Source organism: Propithecus coquereli, unplaced genomic scaffold (genome assembly GCF_000956105.1).
Source record: "Propithecus coquereli isolate 6110/MARCELLA unplaced genomic scaffold, Pcoq_1.0 Scaffold78, whole genome shotgun sequence".
NCBI lineage: Eukaryota > Metazoa > Chordata > Mammalia > Primates > Indriidae > Propithecus > Propithecus coquereli.
The window spans coordinates 4,554,169-4,570,583 of NW_012153951.1; the positions used below are offsets into that span (position 1 = coordinate 4,554,169).

The 16,415-nt window shown below is 37.8% G+C and overlaps 1 protein-coding gene across 1 annotated transcript in view; it reads right to left on the reverse strand.

Annotated features, from left to right (window-relative positions):
* The window catches only part of DERA (deoxyribose-phosphate aldolase (putative)), a 125,951-nt gene that overhangs the window by 51,883 nt on the left and 57,653 nt on the right, over positions 1–16,415 (reverse strand). The window contains exons 2-5 of the mRNA XM_012662784.1: positions 11,799–11,896; positions 10,493–10,640; positions 8,931–9,026; positions 6,678–6,812 (exon numbers count right to left, since the gene is read on the reverse strand). Of these exons, the coding sequence (XP_012518238.1) occupies positions 6,678–6,812; positions 8,931–9,026; positions 10,493–10,640; positions 11,799–11,896 (477 nt within the window). The remainder of the gene's footprint in view (positions 1–6,677; positions 6,813–8,930; positions 9,027–10,492; positions 10,641–11,798; positions 11,897–16,415) is intronic.

Below are 16,415 nucleotides of genomic sequence, written 5' to 3' on the forward strand. Positions count from 1 at the left end.
AAAAAAAAAAAAGATAGAACAATTCCTGCCACATACCAGAAAAATAATAATTTGGAAGGCTATTATAAAAGATGCCTGACAAATGAAAATGGAATTCCAACACCACGAATGCAAATTAGTCAGAATAATGCAAAATTTAACAAAATACGTACACCAGAAAAGTGGCTGACATAGTGATGTCACATTAAAAACCTATTAATAAATATTTTGACTTATAATGAGGTTTGCAAGAGTAGTAAAACTGTGTGTACTAGAAACCCAGGATACATTACATTGTAGATGCTTAATCAATATAGTGTCACAACTAGTAGAGGGGTTGTCTCCTGTCTGTCCCCTCACATCTCTTCTACTCCGACCACACGGATGAGGAGTGGTGGTCATAACCTGACCTCCGCTCACCATTCTCAGCTGAAAAACAAGTACGGCTGTGACAGTGGCGTGTTAACTGACAGGAATTGGAGGACTTGGCCACACCAGGAAAGGCCTGTGTGCATCAGAGTGCAGAGAGGAAGCAAAGGGGTCACGTTGCATCTGTTTGAAACAACATCCAAAACAAGTTGACAACTGGCTCCACCTTCTACAACACTGCCCATGTGCCAGCAGGAACTTGCATCTCTAGCATTTTACTTTTCTCTATTTAAAATTATTTTGTTTCTCTCTAGGTTCCACCTAAAAGGAAAGTATATTCTTAATCTTGAAATAGCTGGCAATCTGTTAGGTTTTCTGGAAACGCACTGCTCTAGACCTAAAAAACAATGTTAGTAAAACTTTCATGTATAGAATTATGATTTAAGTAAGAATCCAAGTGTTTAAAGGCTGTATTTCCCATCTAAAAGTCATAAAGTAGATTTCCTTTTATATTTCATGCAATTCAAAGGCACTTAAAAAATAATTGTTAACGAACATATCTAAGCAATTATTTTTTGAGTACCGGAAAGATGTTCAACACTGCACAAGAATGGCCTGAAAATAACTCTTAAGATAATTATATGTACAGTAAAACACTTAATATAAAATTGTACAGCAACCTTTTAAACTAGAAAAGTCACAAAATGTTCAAGAACACAGTTTCAACCACCAAAGCAACTAATTAATCTTGTAAGACTAAAACAGAGATGAGCTACACCACCGGATAATAAAATAACCTACAAGAGATAAAATACACACATTTTTGTCAATAGTATTTGAAGTTTTGAAGACTCATAGCATAAAAACAAAAATAAAAGCATACAGCTGTCATAAGTATCTCCAGAATTTCTCTGTTATAAACAACCCCCCAAACGAAAAACCACAGATTATAGATTATGTGATTCCTCTCCAAAAAGTGCCTATAGATTAAGAGATTGCTTTTCTAATAAGATAATATGATTAACAAGCTCTACAAAAGAAAGAAAAATACCAATTTCTTTTCAGAGATGTTCTTTCTACCATCTTTATTGTGTAAAAATAAGAAAATTTTAAAAAGTAGATTATTGGCCAGATTCAAGATTTTTAGGATCCACTTCATACAAAAAAGAATGAAAACATTGTGGATTTGGACCTAATATTTCATTCTCTCACCCTAAAACTCTCAACAGCCATGAGGTATGTACTCTACAAACCAAGAAAACAAGCAAAGGAAGTGAAAAGTACATGAGGCTCTGTATCCAGGAGGCAAACAGTACTTCCAACAGCCACATTGAACACACCGTGGAGAATGTCAGAGACAACCCCAGCCCCTTCTGGAGCCATGTTTGCTTGTGCTCCAGTGTAGAATGAGTCTCCCACAAGCAGTAGAGCCAGCTCTAGGTTCTGAGTTCAAGGAACTAGATTCCTAAACAAGGTGGAATCTGATAGCATTTCCTTGTCACTGGTAAATATATTAGGTAAATATAATCAACAGAGAGAGGTCATTAAAAAAAAGTAAAAAGAACACTTCTGTATGTTTACAGAGCATGGAACACATTTAATTTTTAAATCCTGCCTAATAAGATTTATGAGATGATGAACCACTTCTGGTGAATGTTTTCTTCAAAGAACGGTTTAAGGAATGCAACTTAGATGTCAACTTCAATATCACCATAAAGAAATATTGTATTACATGTACTGATCATGGGAATAATATTCACTGCAAATGAAAACACCAAACTTAAAATCATGGGTCATGACAGTTCTGAAGAATTATAAAATCCATTAAGTACTATCCCCTCATTTGTAGCTTATTTAAATGGAGGCAGAGAGATGTAAAGCATTTGCCCAAGGACTAAGTGTAAATTATCAAAATCACAAAGAATAAAACCCAAGTCTTTAGAGTTCCACTTCATTCACTTAATACATGTGCTGTGTGGTTACTGCCCTTGACAATAGACCATCATCATCAGGAGGAGGAGGAGGAGGGGGAGGAGGAGGAGGAGTGGGAAGAAGAGAGAGAAGTAGAAGGTAAAATTGCAGCTGGCATGGAGGACCTCATTTGGGCCAAGCAACAGGATGATGATTTCACATAACATTATGTGATTTCATCCCTCTTGCAATCCTGTGAAGTGGGTGTTATTATCCCCATTTTACATAGAAGGAACAGGAAACGCCTGTTCAAAGTAAAGGGCTACTGATGGTACAGCCAGGATTCCAACCGAGATCTGTCTAATGCAAAACTCTGCTCTCGGCCGGGCGCGGTGGCTCACGCCTGTAATCCTAGCACTCTGGGAGGCCGAGGCGGACGGATTGTTTGAGCTCAGGAGTTCCAAACCAGCCTGAGCAAGAGCGAGACCCCATCTCTACTAAAATTAGAAAGAAATTAATCAGCCAACTAAAAATATATAGAAAAAATTAGCCGGGCACGGTGGCACATGGCTGTAGTCCCAGCTACTCGGGAGGCTGAGGCAGAAGGATCGCTCGAGTCCAGGAGTGTGAGGTTGCTGTGAGCTAGGCTGATGCTACAGCACTCACTCTAGCCCGGGCAAAAAGAATGAGACTCTGTCTCAGAAAAAAAAAAAAACAACTCTGCTCTCAACTATCCCCACACTCCTGGTGTCATCCTCCCTTCTGACTCCACAGTCTGGGTACGTTCTGGGTCTCACCGTGACTCCAGCAATGACTGGCCGACCTGAATTCAGAGAAATGTAAATACTTTTAACACATTTCTTTCTAGAATAGCTAGATTTCTCCGATTTTGTCAAGATTCACTGACTGTGAATGTTTACTTATACAAAAATAATGGAGCAAAAGCAACATGGTTTAGTGGGAAAATGAATACGAGTTCTGGAGTCAGGAGGACCCAGGTTCTGGTGCTCGGGAGGTTTGGTCGTCTTCGGCATGAGGAAGTAACTGAAATCGGCCAGGAGATGAAGTCTCCAAGGGACAGTGTGCAGAGGTTGAGGAGAAGTCACAGTGGGACAGAACTTGAGCACCATGGACACTTCAGGGATGACAGAGGAGGCAGAGGAGTTTGCAAACGAGACACAGGAGTAATCAGAAACATAAAGAAAAACCTCAGGAATGTAGTCACCAAAGCGATGACAAGAAAGTATTTGCAGCAGGAAGGAACAGTCCACGTTGTCAAATGTTGCTGACTGGTAAAGCTAAATAAATACCTGAGGACTATCACCTGGACACAATGAAATCAGAGGTCGTTAGCATCTTGATTCAAATTTGTTGCCAAGACAAACAAGTAAATATGACTCTTTTAAGAATTTAAGTCAAGGGGAAAAGAGTCTTGAAGTGAAGACTTGGCTGGGGATGAGGAGGCAAGTGGGTTTTCTTTAAATGGGTAAGAAAAGCTTAAGTACATCTTAATGCTTAACAGGAGTGGGCTAGTTGAGAGAAGCTGCAGATACAGGTAAAAAAATGGCCAATAAATGGAATCAGGCTTCTGCAAATGCAGGAGATAAGAGCCACAATACAGTAGAGGGACTGTATTTGGGAGGAAGGAGAAAAGAAGCAAGGGATCCAGACCTGATACAGGGACCTTGAGGGAATTCCTGTCTGATGGTTTTATTTTCTTTGAGAAGTAGCAGGTAGGTCATCTGCCAATGGTCAAGGAGCCTCGGGGAGGGTGGAAGAGTTAGAAGTTTGAGGCAAATAGAGATTTTAAATGGTCAAGAAAGAGAACCCAAGGATAGGAATATGAGACCCCCTCCAGCCTCCTCTTTGAGTTCATACCCTAAACTAGGGACCCTTGTGACCATGAGAAATGGTTGGGACACACTCTGATAGGCCAGCTTTAAAAAATGGGATTTCTTTCTACCAAGAATCCTACAAATCGCAGCGCACAGGGCAGAGAGCTCTGGATTTGAAAATGCAATAGCCTGATAGACATTTCTATCAGCAAATCCCAAGAAATTAATTTTAGGTCCATATTTTGGTAAACAGATAATATTAAAACATAACGCTGAAAAATACAGTATGTAATCAAATTGAGAGTCAAAATGAAGACAAAATACTGTAGTGAAAAAAGGCCTAAGTCATTGCAGGTTTCTACTTGGAATTAAATTTCTAATATTAAATTGTTCCTTTTCAATTTGTTTTTGGTCAAGAGGTTATTAACACTATAAAAAAATTAATAGAAAAGTATGGTTCCGGACAATGATGTGTTATATTTTGCATAAATGCCTGCTATTGGGAAATTTTCAGTTCTTAAAAACAACCATTCCTAGTTCATTAAGGGACAGTCAATTACATCAAAACAATCTCCTATTGTATTTTACTTTCCAATTAGTAGTATAATATAAATTATATTTCTATATCTACAACTTCTTAGTAAAAGACACAAGTTATAAACTATATTTCTATATCAATAATTGCTTTATAAAAGTCATAAAGGACATACAGGTTCTTATCCAACTAAATCACATAAAGTTTATTTCCAGATTTGTTCTAAATATTATGCTTACTCACTTTTTCTTCTTATTCTACCTTTAAATCTTAACTGAAATCTGTGACTAAAAGCAGATAAATGAAATTAATATACAAGGATGGGCATAGTTATTTAAAATAAGCCTTTTAAGAAAGATCACAATTGGCCAAAACACACATTAACAATAATAAGAAAAGGAACACAAATTAAAAGTACAAAATATGTGTGAACTGTCAGGAATTTAAACTTGGTGAGAATCATAAATTTTGATGAGTGTTGGGGGTTGGGAGGGGAAGCAATGGGAATGTACAGGAATGTAACTAATATTCCAGGCTAAAAACTACCTTTTCCATCTTCACTTGCTGCCAAGTATGGCCACATAACTCAGCTCAGGCCAGTGAGCTATAATAAGCAAAGGTGTTGCATGAGACTTTCAGACAGGACAAGCCCTGGGAGATGTATAAAGGCTGGAGCTTCAGAAGCCATCCCAGACAGTGAAGTGCGTGACAGCAGAGGCCACAAGCTTTGGAAGTGGAAGATAAAAGTAGCCCAGGTCTGCAGAAACTTTGTGGGGCTGCCACACACCCCTGACATACCTACCTCTGCACTTCATATAAGAGAATAAATACTTGAGTATTTAAACCATTGACTGAATATTTGCTACTTCATAACCAAAAGCAATTCATAATTGATAAACAATGTAAATAAGCTTTACAGAGATAGATAAGGGCTTTACAGATAAATACAGATGGATAGAAAGCAACATACTCAGGAGATACTGGCAAGTCCAATAAGCAGGTTAAAGAAAAATACATTAAATATAATCCTATTTCTTATTAAAACTTTAAAACAGGGTGAGGATAGCATGTGTGTATACATGAAGTCTGGCAAGTTATGCACTGCAGTGTTGCCACGGGTTATTTCTAGGGGGTAAGATCATTATATCTACTTCCTTTATGACTAGTGGGAATTTTTAATAGTGAGTAGGTATAGCCTCCATAATCAGAATAAGATATGCCTTTTATTTGATATACATATATATAAAGAGACAATACATTATCCTGGCTTTGACTTATGACTTCATTAAAAATTTTTGGCTAAACTATTAAATACTTGTTATGATGACTTTTTTTTGAAAGAGAGAATTGTACTCATTTTAGCTATCAATGACCTCATCTTTTAGTAAACAAGATATATTTAAGATCGAGGTCCAATCTATTTGATTCTTTATAATAATATCTACTTATAAAAACAATAGCTTGTTACTGGAATGGGCAATGTCTTATTGTAATCTGGTATGATAGTAAATCATTAATCTGAGAGGTGAACATGAAATAATATTCATGGGTGCTATGTGTAAGGATACTAGGAGTAAAAACAAACTTAGCAGAATTATTAATAATCCCACATCCTCAAAGACCACAAAGATTAACATAAAATAGAGAAGTTTCCTCTAACATATTAAAATAAATTTTGCATAAAAGACTTACCTGGAGTGATTTCCGTATTGATTAACAAAACAGTACAGAACAGTAGTAACTTTTTCCTTCTAAAGGAAAACCATATCGGTAAAATACAATTTTCTAAAAAGTTTATAAATCGACTGCATGGAAATAACTATCCACCTAAGCACCCAAAGGGTTCTTAAAAGTTCACGCAGGAAGGCAACTGCCTAGACTTACGAAGGATGAGCAATCCTAGCTGTGTTTTCTTCTAAACTCACCCTCTGATCTAGTGACTTGTAACCTAGAACAGTGACCTACAAAACATGCTGCTTCTTAACAGATTCTCATTATGTGATTTAGGGAAGAACTGTGAGTCCCTCTTAGGCAACGCATATACATACCTTCCCACTGGCCTGTCAGCACCAAGGTCCTGTTAATTACTACGTCAATTTCCGTAGCTCCATCTTCCACAGCCAATCTGATCTCTTCTAATCGTGTTTTTAAATGAGTCTGTCCAGCTGGAAAGCCAGTGGCCACTAGTAGAGAGAAAGAAGGAAGGGAGGGAGAGAAAAACAAATTTTAGTTGATCAGGTCAGTAGCTCAACAAAGAATTTCAGACCAAAAAACCCCAGCATTTAGAAACCAAATCATTAATGACAGTTAATAACATCATGTATGTTATGCATAATATAAATGTGAAGAAATAGAATGCTCTCTCATACTGTGTTGGTGTTAGCACAGATACTAATATTCTATTCTCTGGAAGACCTGAAATTAAGCTGCTGCAGAGATGCTCATGAGGGTACATTAAGTACCCAGCAATTAAGAAAATATCTTCTCAGTGATAGTCATAAAATAGTAGTTGTAGCCCTGTCTTATGAACACTCGTTATCCAGCACACTAGTTCTGGATCCTACTCTTGATCAAATGGCTATCTTGATCTACTCATTCATGAACCCCTTTAGCGTGGAAGCCCTACTGGTAATATGTGTTTCCCCCACTGCCTCTCAAAACAACCAGCCAGGCGGATGAGAATAAAGGAAAGAGAATGTCAGAGGGAAAGGGACCTAATTAGTCCACAAAATTGGGGCAGGACAGAGTTGAGAGAGCACAGTCAAGCATAAAGAAGAGGAAAATGAAAATATAACTACACTTCTGGAAAAGCATTAACACATGTACATCGTTAATCCCATCCCTGTTCTAAAGCTAACCTACTGTGTTTCCTTGATGTTATTAAATTCCTTGGGTCTCCCACCTTAGAGGAAAGCATATTTCCCTGTTGCATTAAGGAAAAACTGAATTGACTGAGGCTGATAAAAAATTAAGGCCTAAAGGTGTAGCTCCAAATACTTTGGGAACCCTCACAAATAGATTGTATATAAATACCGCATAAGATGTTTTAATGTGTTTCTAATAAAATAAATTATTGATCTTTACAGACTAATTTTTTAAAGCACCAAGATACTCCTCTAACACCTCTTAAAACTAGAATCTAGGCCAGGCACGTGGCTCATGCCTGTAATCCTAGCACTCTGGAAGGCCAAGGCAGGAGGATCGCTTGAAGTCAGGAGTTCAAGACCAGCCTGAACAAGAGTGATACCCTGTATCTACAAAAAATAGAAAAATTAGCTGGGCATGATGGTGCACACCTGCAGTCCCCCCTATTCAGGAGGCTGAGGCAGGAGGATCACTTGAGCCCAGGAGTTTGAGGTTGCACTGACCTATGATGATGCCACTGCTCTCTAGCCCAGGGCAACAGAGTGAGACCCTGTCTCAAAAAACAAAAAAATAAACAAAACAAAAAACTAGAATCTAATTTAATATCTATCTAACCAGCCATAAATACATATACACACACAGACACATATTTACTAAACTGAAGTGTTAACTTACTTCACCATAAAGCTGATCGTGCCAGGCCTCTGCTTACAACCTTTCAGTGTCTTCCCCATAAAGCTCCAACGCCCCAGCATGGCATGGATCCCCTTTGCAATCCGGCCCTGAGCTCACGCTCCAGCTTCCATTCCTGTAGCTCCCTCTTTGCCCAGGCTTTGGAGCCAACAACTGCAAATCTCGTTCAGTTCCCTGAACATGCTTCTGCACCTGCACACGTGCCAGTGCCTCTCTCTAAAATGCCACCCGCTACCTTATCAACGCTGTGAACTCCTCCTCATCTTCTAAGACCCAGTGAACTATTATCTCCACTGTGATGCTTTCCCTTACTGAGTGTCACCAACCTCTGTAGACTGTATCATTCCCTGCTCAGTTACAACTGTGCCTTCTACATGTCTTTATTATTATATTTCTCACATATATCTAACAGAATACATATACGTAGGTATGTGCATGTGTGTATATATATTAATACAATACTATCTATCGCACATATGATTTTTTTTATTTGACTATTCCTCCTAAACAACTGAGTTTCCTTAAGGATAGAAACATAGTTCTATATTCTTGGGAATTAACATAATGTCTTCTACTTACTAAGAAATTAATAAATACTAAAATCATGAATAAATACAACTAATACATAAAACTACTTTAAATCATAGTATACAATTATATATAATACTCTCTGGTGTCTGAATTAAAGAACTGGAAACATGTTAAAAAAAAAAAAAAATAACAAAAGCCACAAAAAATTTTACCTGATGCCACAGGGATATTGCAGCCCACAGCCTTGAGTGCTTTTACAGCATCACAAACCCGGGCAGGATAAACACAAACAGCAGCTGTAGTAATGCCTATGAGAAAGAAATCGTAACGGCCCACTGTATATGAAGTTCAACTCACACAATATGCTTTGAATTATTATTTATACTACAACATTGGCAGAAATCAAATGAGAGAAAAAATAATTCCCCCATGATGCTGCAACAAATTAAAAGGTTTTTACTTTCCATATTCCCTTCTAGTTCTTGACAACATGGATTATTTTCTCATCATTACAGTCATAAAAACAATTTTGATACAAAATTGTTCTTTGAGATTAACATAATACCATTTTTAAAAATGCCTAAACAGTAAACTTGGTGGTCATGACTCAATGAAAACATTTCATTTCAGGTAGATAACAAAACCCAGGTTTATACAATGTTTAATCAAGGCAGTTTGAAGAAAGGACAGTTTAAAGGACAGATGAAAAAAGGTAAGTGAAATTTAAAGGGTGGTACAGAAAAATGACATTTAACTAATAGTACTCCCTCTTTTGCAAGAAATAATAAAATCTGAATCTGAAACCCTCATTTTAAGGAATAAACTCTTAAATTAAAAAAATAAAAAAAAATCAAATAGCCAATATAAAAGCAAAGCAGTATCATAAGATCTTACACAAAGTTGTTATTTTAAGTGCCATAAGGTGGGGTTTTTATTGCCAATCTAAAGCAAACAAATACTTTTCAAAAGCTATAGAGTTGTTTCAGTCTGTCAATTATCTACAAATTATCTGGGATAAAATACCTGTACTGGGCCAATTCAACATCTCTGGTTGCACTCACAGCAGATGGGCACTCAGGAGCCGTGAAATGTCCCTCCACAGAAAGCAGATTTGGCTCCCAAAACCGGCCCAGCAAGTAACAAGACATGCCGTCTTGGAAATGCTACTTAGCCTTCCAGGTCTGTTTCCTTATTCAGAAAATAAGGGGGTCAATTCTCACAGGTCTCCTCCATCGCTAATATGCTAAGGTTCTAAACTTACGGCAACTTCACAAAGTCCTTTCTTTCACATATACGAAGGGAGTGAATATGACTCTCTTGGAAAGATCTAACCTAATATACAAACATACAATATTTTCGATTTGCATTTTATTTTCAAACGTATTTCATTTACTCACAGAAAATACTTTATGTATGAGATGTGATTATTAAGTAATGAGACTGGCTTTTTCACATGTGGCTAGGGAATCAGAATCAATATTTTAGAGTCACTAGATAAAAAAACTTCCAAAACTAAAGAATTGAAAAGAAATATAAAAGCACTCTCTACCAGCAAGTCTAATCCATGGATGGAAAGAACTGACCTAAAAACAAGACTCAGATTCTCTTCCTGCTGTTTTTCAGGGAAGAATCTCAATTATTTGTCTATGTACACGTAACACAGGTTTCTATCACGAATTTTATCACTGCTATCATTTTAGCAGCTAAGTCTTCTTAGATTTAGTAATCAGTGCTGTAAACAGGTAAATACCAGATAGATTATACACAACATTACCTTTATCGTGCATATTTAAAGCTTTTAAGAGATCTTCCCGGATTGGATATTTGGCTTTATAACAGAGCCTTTGAATGTTGGAAGATGTATCATCGCCTGAAAGCGTGGTAAGATCTATAAAGGTAACAGCTTTCAGCAGCCAAGCAGCCTGGTTTGAAGAAAAGTAAACACAGGGTAAATTTTTAAAAAAATTAATCTCTAACCTAGTGAGTGAGTAGACAATCATTAGATAAATGTGGGTGCTGATATCTATGTCCACAGTGTCCTAAGGCATATTTTGATACATAATAAAAGCATAGATCAACAGTCACTAACAAGATGAACATTATCCAGAGTAAAAGAGGCAAAAGAGTAGCCTTAAACATTTTTTTTTTCTCCCACGGATATCCCAAATTGAAACCTCTCTTAGGTCAAGTCTCCGCACTTCTGACTTCCCCATCTTATCCAGAAGGAGAGACCACCGTGTCTATCCTGAGGGGAGAGAACTCAGGAAGAAGGTTTCTATCTTATATTTTATCTCCCACCCTGGGATCTGGGATGACATATTGTTAAAAAAAAAAAAAAAAAAAAAAACTCCAAGTTCATTGGTGTTTTTTTGTTCAATTTAATCCAATTCCATTTTTAAAACAATATTTATATTTTGCACTCATTCAGATGAATTTCCTTTTATCTGTTCAATCAGAATATTTCCAAGAATGAGCAAAATATAAAATGTGAAAGATTTAATCACAATATTCTGCCTCACTTACGAAATGACCTCTGAATTCCTTTTAGTCTTGCATAGCACGTCTTTGGTTGGGATACACTGAAGAATGTGCTGACCACAAGCACTCTACAAAACATCATTTCTGGAATTTTGAAAAGTGATTTATTAAAAGTAATAGTAAAGTAAACATGATGGTCAAAAAAGGTCAACTCTCATACCTAAGGGCCTCAACAGTGGACACACCAGGTTTAGATGTTAGGGTTTTAAAATTAAAATAGAAGACAACCAAAGAAGGCATGTCTAAGAAACTGAATAAATGTGTTGAGAAAATATGCCATTTAATTCACTCATGAATAAAGATGCTTCAAATTCATTTGCGGTTTTGCCACTCAAGAGTGATAAGATTTTTAACTTGTTTGGATAAATGTGTTATCTTTCTCCAACCCATCATCATCATATATGAATTATTAAAATAAGTCATGGACAGCTGCAATCTTTTAAGTTTAGATGCATCTTGAGCGAAATTCAATACCGTGGCCTTGAGGGAAGAGACCATGCATTGTAAAATACAGGGACAGAATGCTCAAGAAGAACCCTTACTTGCCACTCCTTTTTCACAGGTCTGCGAGCCTGGATTTGTTCCGCACGCCTCAGAACCGCTGGATGATTCACTTGTATTTTGGAGATCCAGCTAAGGTCTAAAGGGGAAAGAACAACACTTTTGGAAAATTAAAAGTTTTATTAAATATAGTCAATCTATTTTTACATAGTCCTTGAAAGGAGACATTTATCATTTGACATCAAGGCTCTTCTAAAGCTTATGTTTCTTTTTCACACAACTGCAAATAAATAACCTTGTTGAAGGAAGCCCAGTCATCAAAAGGCATGCTTCAAGTAAAATCAAGTACATTTGGAACTAGAAGAACCTGTATTGATTCATTACATAGACATGTCTGAAAATGGGGGGAAATGTGTGTTATCCATGCCACGCACCTCGCTTCTGACAGCAAAGACTTATTTGTGAGTGTCTAACCCAGGAGAGCAAATGATTAATAAACACTTAAGTGAATTAATGTCAGGACTTAAAGGAATCCTTGATCCCTAACCCCTGGCTGACAAGATTAATATCTACTAGATACTAAGAGGATACAGCTCATTCTTTCTTCAAAGGAGAATTTTCCAAAATGTTTTAGAAATAACAACAGTGGTATAACAGAAGTTAGAAAAAAGGAAAGGAAAAACAAGCTGTTCAAACTTTCAGAAGACATTTCTGTGGCTTTTGTTCTGAAATGCTCTCTCCTACCTTGATGTACCCTCTCTACTCTTTTGGTTAACTGTAATTTCTACTTTAAGATCCAGTCTAAATGTTAACTTTTGTGAAAATTGTCAGATCCCCAGACAGAGCTAACATTTGGATATACCTCTATTATAGAACTTGTATTTAATTCATCAAAGAGTTGTGGTGAAATTGTTTCTTGTACTTACTATATTGTGAGACACGATCTTATTCATGTTTGGGTGTCTAACATCAAACACAGTGTCTGGGGCACATGTATTTCAACTTTATGCACTGATTTCCTATAACATAGGTGGCCTCACAGTAAATTGGGCATGTACACATTTACCTTCTGTAACTAACCTCATTTCTATATCTCTCCAGCAACTCCATGTTTTTGAAGAACATCTTAAAAGAGCCTTAAAAGATTAATGTGGAAAAGGCTATCTATTAGGAAACATGTTCCAATTCCACAACTCTTTATAATGTAATAGGAGAAACTGCTGACCACATATTGTGTCATGTAACAATACAAATAATAATAAAGTATTCGCATCCACCACAAAGATAAGACCACCAAGAAAACCAGTGTTTACAGAAGACATTCTTTCTCTTCCCATTTCCATTTGATTCTTCTTAAAAGTATCAGTATTAATGGTGTAGAAATTCTAAGTTGGAGTCTGAGTGGTTAATAATGACATTCTTATTTAAGTATCAACGAAGAAGGAATAAAGTTTGGTTGCTTTCCCTCTCTAATTAAATTATTTTCTTAGCTGAAATCACTTAACAAAACAGATTTTTAACATTTCCATCCATCTGCTCCTGCTCCTCAAAGACATTGTATGTTTTCATGCTTGTTTGCTGAGCCAACTTCACAGAGAAAGTGGGAGTGTGGGGTCAGGCAGATAAAATCTGCCTCTTCTTTCCCACCCAAGGGCTGATTTTGTTCTAGCAGAGCCCAAGGGAACAAAATCAGACAGATGCACTAGACTTATCTCCATTTATCTAAGACCTATAAGAACCTCCCTCTATCCAAATATAGGGGAGGCTCTTTTTTTGTTAAATTAATGACTAATAATGGTGATTAGGTTCATGGTAAAGATTATTTCAGGCAGATAAGAAAAATGAGTGAAGCACAGTTGTGTCACCAAGTAACTGCTGACAGTGGTCAAAAGAGGAAAGCCTTTCACTCAGTGGGGCAAGGCCCGGAGGGGTCATACATGCTTTGCCAGTCATATGACATCTCCCTCTTCTCTGCTCCCCACCCACCACCACTGCCACCACTGGAAGCACTAGCACTCTGGGGAGACATCTCAGGCAAACCAAAACCCTTCACCATCTGGTGCTCTCATCCTCCTCATTCCCATCCTCTCCCTGTCCCTCTGACATGGGACAACCTTCTTAAACTACTGGCCATTCCCTGACCCATCACGTCACGTTCTGTCTCTGGACCCGTGCACTCTGTTTGTTCCTTTGCCTAGAATGCCCTTCCTTACCTGGCCTGTAGAGCGAACTCCCGCTTACCCTTTACGACTCAGTTCAACCATCATCTTCTCTGTGAGCCTTCCCAGAACCTCGCAAGGTTGAGACATTCCTTTGCTTCTTTGTGCTTCCATGCAACATTGCAGTCTACCTTTAGTGCACTCCCCTTTTGTAAGAATGACACTGATGTGTCTAAATGTTTATAGCCCCAAAAGATTTAAAAAACTCCATGCAAAATACTTGACACATGGGTGGCATTCAGTAAATAAGTTGAGTGGTTCCCAAAGACCAGAAATGATCTCATTCTGGGCAATGCCTTTCTTTTTTTTTTTTTTGAGACAGAGTCTCACTCTTTTGCCCAGGCTAGGGTGCCATGGCATCAGCCTAGCACACAGCAACCTCAAACTCCTGGGCTCAAGCAATCCTTCTGTCTCAGCCTCCCGAGTAGCTGGGACTACAGGCATGAGCCACCACGTCCGGCTAATTTTTTTCTATATATTTTTAGTTGTCCGATTAATTTCTTTCTATTTTTAGTAGAGACGGGGTCTTGCTCTTGCTCAGGCTGATCTCGAACTCCCGAGCTCAAACAATCCGCCCACCTCGGCCTCCCAGAGTGCTGGGATTACAGGCTTGAGCCACCGCGCCAGGCCTGGGCAATGCCTTTCTTAATTGTTTCTGATTAGAGAGGACTTTTGGATCTCCACAGGAGAAGCTGGGACTGAAGCACAAATGAGATGCTTGGGAACATTCACCTTAAAAATCAATTCTTAGTACAATTCCCACCAAAGGTTACAACCCGCAAGACCTGCTTTCACACTTCTCAGGCACCACTTGCCAGAGATCCTTGCAAACCATCTACTGGAGAATGTAATAGGATTACTTCTCTCACAATATCAGCCTCAACTGCTAAAAATATCATTAGCGGTCATAAAATTATCCAGCCCCATATTTAATCTAGCCACAAAATTTGCCTCTGTGACCACCCATGGCAATGAATTATGTAAGTGACTATCTCATTTTATTAGCACTTCATTTGCTACTCTTTAATTTCATCAAATAACCCTTGTTCTCATATTATGGGGTCTGGGGAAAAGAAAGGACTGATTGGCCTTTGTTATGTCCTTCATAATTTTTAATATTTTATTCAAGTACCCTTTAGCATCTCCCTTCCAGGAGAAGTGGTTCTAATGTACACAATCTCATCAGGACCACAGAATCTTCTTCTTACGGGGCCAGGCGGGGTTTCAAGTACACATGCCTTTGGGGAGAACAGACATGAAAACATAATTGGAAGGCAATAACACTTTTTCTTAAAACTCTCCAATGAAGAAAATCCCACTGTTTCTCATTGTTTCTTTTTGGTGGCTTTCAGGCCCTTCTGTTGGTTATAAATTTGTTCTCAAATGCTCTTCTCACAATTTATTATTTTTTTTCCTATTTGACTCTCAGTGGAGACAGAGATCATTTTCCCTGCAAATCTTTCTATCCTTTCCATCACTTCCATTTGTGTTTCTACAGATGTTCTTGTATTTTTCACACTATTCCTAAAACACGTAATATCAAATGATAACCCTATGAAAAGAGGTGTATTTTGTATTTTGATTTTACCTTTGTTCCTAACGGACAAAAATAAATCATGATGCTTTCTTGGAGAATTCCCCCGCCTCCCCCAAAAAATTGAGGGAAAATAAGAGAGATTAAATTTCCCATGTTTTCTCTTGATTCTTTAGGGGTTTTTATATCTAACTGGACAACCCAAATTTGTCCCCTAGTGTTGTCTCTAAACAGTCATTTACTGATACGTAATTATATATTTTAATACCAGAGTATATTACTGAGAACCCTCCTTATTGTATTCACCTAATTGTCTATTATTTCTGCATCATTTTTAATACTAATTTATAACCTCTCAGGAACTAGCCAGACCCTCCCATATGTGCAAGCGTCTAGCACAGAAATAGTTGCTCAATAAATGCTTGTGCCCCTTCCATCATGGTTAATTTACTTTTCATATTAGACATAGAAATTAGTGCATGTCTAGTTTTTCAACATTAGCCTTGGAAAGGGTTAGGTTGGCTAGAAAAAAAGATTCCTGAATGTCAGTATATGCCTGATCCAGCCAAGCTCATGAGACATTCAATTTATATAAAGGAGCAGATTGAACCTTGCCCAGTTTCCAACCCAAAAACACAGAAAACAGAGACTATCCTGAGACCTCCATTTTTATCAGCAGGTGGGGTCTAGAATTAGTCATCATCCCAAAGTCTAGCATCCAACAAACCCAGCTGAGCCCTCTAGGGCATCCTTACCCCCACTGGGCCCTAGCCAACTCTCCTCACTGATTAAGCTCAATCCTTAGAACCCAAACAGATGTTCTAGAAACCAACACGCCAGCAACTGACAACATATATTGCCACAGCCCAGAGAGCCTTGTTATAATGACACATTTCCCCACTGCC